This window comes from Gastrolobium bilobum, unplaced genomic scaffold (genome assembly GCF_033153095.1).
Source record: "Gastrolobium bilobum isolate Gb01-03AN ecotype WA unplaced genomic scaffold, APGP_CSIRO_Gbil_v1 utg11457, whole genome shotgun sequence".
NCBI lineage: Eukaryota > Viridiplantae > Streptophyta > Magnoliopsida > Fabales > Fabaceae > Gastrolobium > Gastrolobium bilobum.
The window spans coordinates 136536-143995 of NW_026895651.1; the positions used below are offsets into that span (position 1 = coordinate 136536).

The 7460-nt window shown below is 36.5% G+C and overlaps 1 protein-coding gene across 1 annotated transcript; it reads left to right on the forward strand.

Annotated features, from left to right (window-relative positions):
• The first annotated feature begins 4749 nt into the window (after positions 1-4749).
• On the forward strand, positions 4750-6618 carry LOC133286811 (cytochrome P450 71D11-like). Its single transcript, XM_061484271.1, has 2 exons — positions 4750-5655; positions 6007-6618. The coding sequence occupies exons 1-2, from the start codon at positions 4750-4752 to the stop codon at positions 6616-6618; spliced, it is 1518 nt and encodes a 505-aa protein (XP_061340255.1).
• The last annotated feature ends 842 nt before the right edge of the window (positions 6619-7460 follow it).

Genomic DNA, 7460 nt, shown 5'->3' on the forward strand with positions numbered 1-7460 from the left:
AAATCATTTAAATTCGAAATCAACAGCTTAAAAAAAATATTCTTTGATATGTAGAAACTAGACATCTGGGGCTTCGCGTACATATAAACCATAAGCGAATCAGAGGTGAATAGCCCCACAAAATAGAACTCGCAAGGTACTTGAAAATTCATTCTATTTTTCCAGAAACCTCCTCACTTGTAAAAATCATACTAAATCGGAATTTCAGAATTTCATTGTAAAGTTTATATAATCTGAAACTAGACACGTGGGGCTTCGCGCGCATATATTAATTATAAGCAATTCGGAGGTCTGTAGCCCCACTAAATACAACTCGCAAAGTGCTTGCAAAACAGTTTATAAAGCTGCATTTAAAACTTTAAGAAATAGTTTTCGCAAAACGTTTCCAGAATTTTTCCAAAGTGCGAACCGACTATAAAAATCTTAAAACAGAAGCTAAATCATGCTTTCCATAGTAATCCAAACTTCCCCAAAATATTACAAGAGTACAGTCATCCAACAGACACACAGTTAACATCCATAAGACAAGCAGACAACAACAAAAATCCCAAATAGCAGCAGTAAACAGCAATTATCCAACTAACAACGTCATCATATACTTTTTCGTCCTCCTGCAACTTTATAAAAATTGAGCCCCAAAAGGGGTGAGAAAAATCCCAGTAGTGTGATAGCAAAACCAATAATGCAACAATACTAACTAGATACAGAATTATAAAACAGTCGCATCATCAGTTCAAATCCATTAAATACTAATCATAATCATAGTGCGTATATAACACCAAAGGGTGCGTATATAACGCCAAAAGTGTACGTTCCCAGCACTACGGTGCACGTATCACTAACAAACACAGTGGAGAATCCTGGGTGGCTCCTCAAAAGGGCTCCAATTGAGACCTAAGCGGACGGAAGCCAAGTGTCCCATACCCTGGTACCGGAGGGATGCCTATATGATGCGTGCTCAAACATATGCTTACTTTTCATAATTATTTTCAGTAATCAGCATGAAAAATATGCAGGTATGCTATGTAATGGTCCGCACACAAAGCAGCTAAAAATATGATATGGGTATGCATGACTAAATAATAATCAATATATCATATGTTCCATGGATTTCCAATAACAAATTGCCGAACACCAATTACTTCCCAAAACAGAATTTCCAGCACGTCAAGTCCATGAACAACATACGAATAACATATACAGAATCTGAATCCAAAGCATGAGAGAAACATTCACAATCCATATACTAGCTAGCAGTCACAAAAGGTAATGCCACCAGACACTTACCTCGACACTTTAGCTTTTTAATCAAGCATTCCAAATATCATCAAACAGTCCAATTATTTAGGACCTTGCGCACCTAAACAAACATATACATCAAATCAGAATTCATTACATTCATTCCTCTAAGTTACATAGCTTTTCCATTTTCCTTAGTACTAGGTTTATAATCAAATTTCAAGGCCCCTAACTAAGTACATTTTCTGACTTGAGAGTGCATTACCCAAGGTTATCAAGTGCCAACACTCAAGGTGTTCTATGCATGCAGATTCGGTTTGTACCACCATCACCTAGGAGCTGTAAATTTATTTAATTACATACATGTTCTACAAGACTTAGGAGGGTGATACTGAGGTCTATCATGCTGCCTAAAATAGTTCTTAGCGCATACAAGGTTGGTTCATCAACTAAATGCTTATAAATTTCATTTACAAAACACTACCAATACCACTTAGACATTATTGATATAATCTTCAGCATGCTGTATACATTCTTCTAAGCACATACAAAGCCTATTAACTTTTCTAATTCAAGTAGGAGTCCAACAATTTAGATGAGGCTATTTTCCAAGTTCATACTTTTCAATTTAGGTTCATATGCATCAATTCCTAAGGTTGTACCAAATGACAGAATTCAGGGAGGAAAATGGCACAAATAAAATACCCTCCTACAAGTATATGGGGCCGAGCAACAAGAAGCAGGGAATAAAATGACAAAACATAATCCTTCTAATTTACTCATACTGGCCGAAACAAGAATGATGAAGGAAAGGGTTTGAAGTCTGAGTTTTACCTTCTGCATGCGGCCACAAGGTTCAACAATCGGCCAATTGAACAATCACAAAGGGATGCACAACATCCTCAACGTCTCATGCTCCAAGGATCCGATCCAGCTGCATGCAATGGATGGAACAACTCAAACAAGGCAGGATTGTGCGCATGAAATGGGGAAGGATTCGACCATAATGGATTCAAGTAGGCATGAACAAAAGAATCACGAAAGGTACCTCATCTCCTTGAAGTTGAGCTTGGCCGAACGAGAAAATAGGAGGGGAATGGATATGAGCTTGCTCTAATCTGCATGCAATGGAATAGAGCGACTTCATCAAAGCGGAATCACGTTCCAGCAAAGGGAAGAGCTTAGTCAGAAATTGGTCCAAGTAGGGGAGACAAAGAGGCAACGAAAAAAGTCTCACCTTCTCCTACACGAAGTGGCTGTGCGCACAAGAACATAATGGTAGTGAGGGTATAACTTTCAATCTGCATGCAGAAGGCCCTCCATCAAAGCAAAGAGAATAAGGATAAACAAGGAAGTATAGCAGTTGCAATACCTCCGTGCTTGGGGATCCTTGACCGAACAGGAGAAAGAAAAGAGAGAATGCTTGGATGTTTTGTTACCTTCTCATAGGACTCACGGCTTGGGCGAAGAGGAAGGAAGAGATATGCATGTATGGTTTTTCTTTGGGCATGAAGTGGAGCATTCAACTTTGTGACTTCAAAGGGCGGAGTGTTGTCAACAAGAGACATGCATGCAAGTTCTCTCCTCTCATAAAACGCATGGAAGGGGAATTGTGGCTGACTAAATCTTGCAATTCAGATTTGTTTTTCTTGTTTTGTGCGTATAAGAAGAGATAAGGAGAGATAAGGTTGGACATGTGTCTATTCTTTGGCCAATCAAGAATAAGTGTGTAGATTGTATTTAAGAATAGGCTAAGGATCATGAGCATGACAATATTGGGCTGTATTAAACCCCAATTAAAGGCTTGGGCCGTGGTTGGCCCATGAGAGAAAGTAGACCCAATAATTTACCTAAGCCATATTGTTTCATGTAGCCACTAAGTTGTAACTAGAGCTTTCATAAAGAGTACCTAAATTATTCCTATCCTACACATACTTCAATTTAGGGACTTAGGGCTGACGCCCCAATAAATCCTATGGTCCAAGAATTTTAGTCTCTTAATAGATCATCTTCCAGGTGTAGTATTCCACTAATTGTTCTTTCATGTATCCTCTAGATATTCCACTAATTGGTTGTATGTGCAACTAATGTGGAGTTTATAAGGTCTAGGGCACTCCCACCCTTTGAGCTAGCTTTTGGGATGGTGTATCTTAAGGTTCTTTACAACTCCTATTAATCCTAAGACACAGTTTTCGCCAACCTAATTTCCACCTTCATTAATTCTTGTTTTATTATTTTCCCTCAAGAATTTTCAGTCAACCTCTTATTCATTTCTTGTTAAGTTCTTAGTAACAAAGGATCTACTGTTCTTTGCATTATGTGTCAAAACCATTTCAATATCTTCATCTTATCAGCTATCTATACGAGATGAATTCAAATATGTAAAATCCATTAATTGATAAAAGACCAATTAGCAACTAACCCAAGTACATTAACTTAGTGAGAATTTATTTTATCCCCTATAACAACCCTTCTTCCACCTCATTTTCTCACATTTTTTAAACGAGGATTGAAGGACTTTAGCTGTGAAATTCTCTTACTTTTAATGTACATATTTCTCTGTGTCATTTCGTAAGTTAAATAATAATCACCTAGAATTCTTAAAAGTTTTTCCTCCTTGTAACTTGGAATTCCCTAATCAAGGAAGTAGTTAGTCATAAACTAAATAGCCAGCCGGCTTTCATCATGTGAGGTAGGAGAAAGAACAAAGGAGTAAAATAGTACAAGTTGCAGATTACACAGGGTCTCTATTAGAAGATAATGTATAAAAAGTTATGCTAAACAGAAAATGCAAAAACCGAGAGCAATCAAGGACTAAAAAATTCACAAAGGAAGCAAGTCAAAGCATGAAAAAATAAATAAAGCAACGAAAAGTTAGAAACTCAGAAAGTTATAGGCATGCTTGTGCATGCTAAATAAAGATTCTTTATAATGAATACATGTACTTCAAGTTGCAGATTACACAGGGTCTCAATTAGAAGATAATGTATAAAAAATTATGCTAAACAGAAAATGCAAAAAATCGAGAGCAATCAAGGACTAAAAAATTCTCAAAGGAAGCAAGTCAAAGCATGAAAAAATAAATAAAGCAACGAAAAGTTAGAAACTCAGAAAGTTATAGGCATGCTTGTGCATGCCATAAAAGATTCTTTATAACGAACACATGTACTACAAGTTGCAGATTACACAGGGTCTCTATTAGAAGATAATCTACAAAAAAATTATGCTAAACAGAAAATGCAAAACCGAGAACAATCAAGGACTAAAAAATTCTCAAAGGAAGCAAGTCAAAGCATGAAAAAATAAATAAAGCAACGAAAAGTTAGAAACTCAGAAGGTTATAGGCATGCTTGTGCATGCTAAATAAAGATTCTTTATAACGAACACATGTACTGCAAGTTGCAGCAACAGAAAACTACCAGATATATCAAGCAATATACAGCGACCAAAAACACCAGGTCTTTTTATTCTGTTCTCCCTCCCTTTCCACCCTCAATAATCTTTATCTTCATGGATTATCCAATCCTTCACTTATTAGCCATTATCCTCTTTATCCTCTTCTTGTTTGTGGCACTAAAAATTGGGAGGAATCTCAAGAAAAGTGACTCAACTCCAAATATACCCCCAGGGCCATGGAAGCTACCAATTATAGGACATATACCCCATCTTGTTACATCTACACCACATCGAAAATTAAAAAAATTGGCCAAAATTTATGGACCCTTGATGCATTTACAACTTGGAGAGGTCTTCACAATCGTTGTTTCCTCACCAGAGTATGCTAGGGAGGTAATGAAAACCCATGATCTCATCTTTGCATCAAGGCCTCATATTCTAGCTACAGAAATATTGGCTTATGAATCCACAAATATCGCTTTCGCACCTTACGGAAATTATTGGAGACAACTAAGAAAAATATGCACAATGGAGCTTTTCACCCAAAAGCGTGTGAGTTCATTCCAGCCACTAAGAGAAGAAGAGCTAACCAATCTCATCAAAAGGATTGATTCACAGAAAGGATCACCAATCAACCTTACTCAAGCAGTAACTTCATCAATATTTACTATCCATTCAAGAGCTGCGTTTGGCAAGAAATGCAAAGACCATGAAGAATTCATATCAGCGGCAAGAGAAGCAATAACAGTTGCTGGAGGTTTTAACATAGGAGATTTGTTTCCTTCTGCTAAATGGCTTCAACTTGTTACTGGTTTTAGGCCTAAGCTGACAAGGTTGCATCGGAAAGTTGATCAAATACTGGAAAACATCATCACTGAACATAAAGAGAAGTCAAAACACAAAGAAGGCCATGATGATGCAGTGGAAGATCTGATAGATGTTCTCTTAAAATTTCAGGATGGTTATGATAGCAACCCGGATATTTGCTTAACCAATAACAACATAAAGGCTATAGCCCTGGTAAGGATAACAACGCTTCTTGTTCTAGTTGTCGAGTTAGACGAAGGTAGATTCATGGTTTTTATATTATATTCTTAATACACTGCCTCACACAAAGAGCTTATTAGGCTTGAAGGATTAACAATGAAATACGTTCAAACACAAGCTCGTTGTACTTGGTGGAAAACAGATAGGACCACAATATTTATTATATGATAATTAGAAGAATGAATGATAGTAATCATTAAGTGTCCAACTATTCCAAAAACTTAAACTATTAGGTGAAGGGATAATGGTTTTTATATAATATTTCTTAGTGTGTCTCTTTGGTTATCCTTAATTAGCTTAACCCCACCGATAATTACTTTCCAGGACATGTTTACGGGAGGTGAGTCAGCATCAACTACCGTGGATTGGGCAATGGCAGAGATGATCAAGGATCCAAGAGTAATGAAGAAAGCACAAGATGAGGTGAGAGATGTATTCAATATGAAAGGAATGGTTGATGAAATTTGCATCAATAAACTCAAATATTTGAAATCAGTTGTCAAAGAGACCATGAGGTTACACCCTCCAGGTCCTCTTTTACTTCCAAGAGAATGTGGGCAAGCTTGTGAGATTAATAAGTATCATATACCAGTCAAAAGTAAGGTCATTGTCAATGCTTGGGCAATTGGAAGAGATCCAAAGTACTGGACTGAACCAAAGAGGTTTTATCCAGAGAGATTCATCAATAGCTCAATTGATTATAGAGGGAGTAATTTTGAGTACATTCCTTTTGGAGCTGGTAGAAGAATATGTCCAGGTATCACACTTGGTGTAATAAATATTGAGCTGACCCTTGCATTGTTGTTGTTTCACTTTGATTGGAAGATTCCTAATGGAATGAAAAGTGAAGACGTGAATATGACTGAGCAATTTGGAGCGACTGTTAGAAGAAAATATGGCTTGTACCTAATACCAGTTCCATTCATAGCATTCTAGCAAGATAAGCCCTAGAAGCAAAAGTTGTAACCTTTGAATTTATTGTTCCCCATAAACTTTTGAAATAAAGCTCTATCCATGTTTGTTGATTATGACTATTGTGAGCTGAAAATGGTGTACCAATTGTAAAGGAATGTGCTAAGAAAAAAGGGAATGGGTACTTTAGTAAGGATTGAGTTGAGAGAAGGTTGTTTTAGTGTAAGTGAATCTACTTTTTCCTAAGTGTATCCTCTTGTCCTTATCTCCCTTCTTGTTATGGATTATGGTTCATGATATAAATAAAACCACGTGCACTTTTCCCTTTATTTCTACTTATGCTTCACTAAACTCCAATCTATAGCTACCACTACAAGCTTATAACTGAAAAATTTAAGAATTAGTGTCTTGTTGTTTGAATTATACAATTTTTTTTTTTTTGTACATGTTAGAATTATATAAAATCTTTAATATAACCTCACCCACTAGCTTAAGCTTTTGGGTTGAATTAGTACTTTACTATCAAATCCTCATATCACGGGTTCGATCCTCACCGCTCCCATTTAATTAATAATTAATTCAGTATTGTGGAGTTCCTTAGCACTAGTATATGGTCCTGTGCATTATACACCCAATGGGCTCTCGTGTGTGGGGTTGTGTTAGAGTTATATAAAACCATTAATGTAGTCTCACCGAATAGCTTAAGCTTTTGGTTTGAATTAGTTTACATGGTATCAGAGCCTCATGTTGTAACACCCCGTGCTAGAACCAATTTGTTAAAATTGCATATGATATTAAGCGCAATTACAATCATGGTAATTTAATTAATTACAGATTAATTTTTTTCGCATTCTGTTTGCATATAA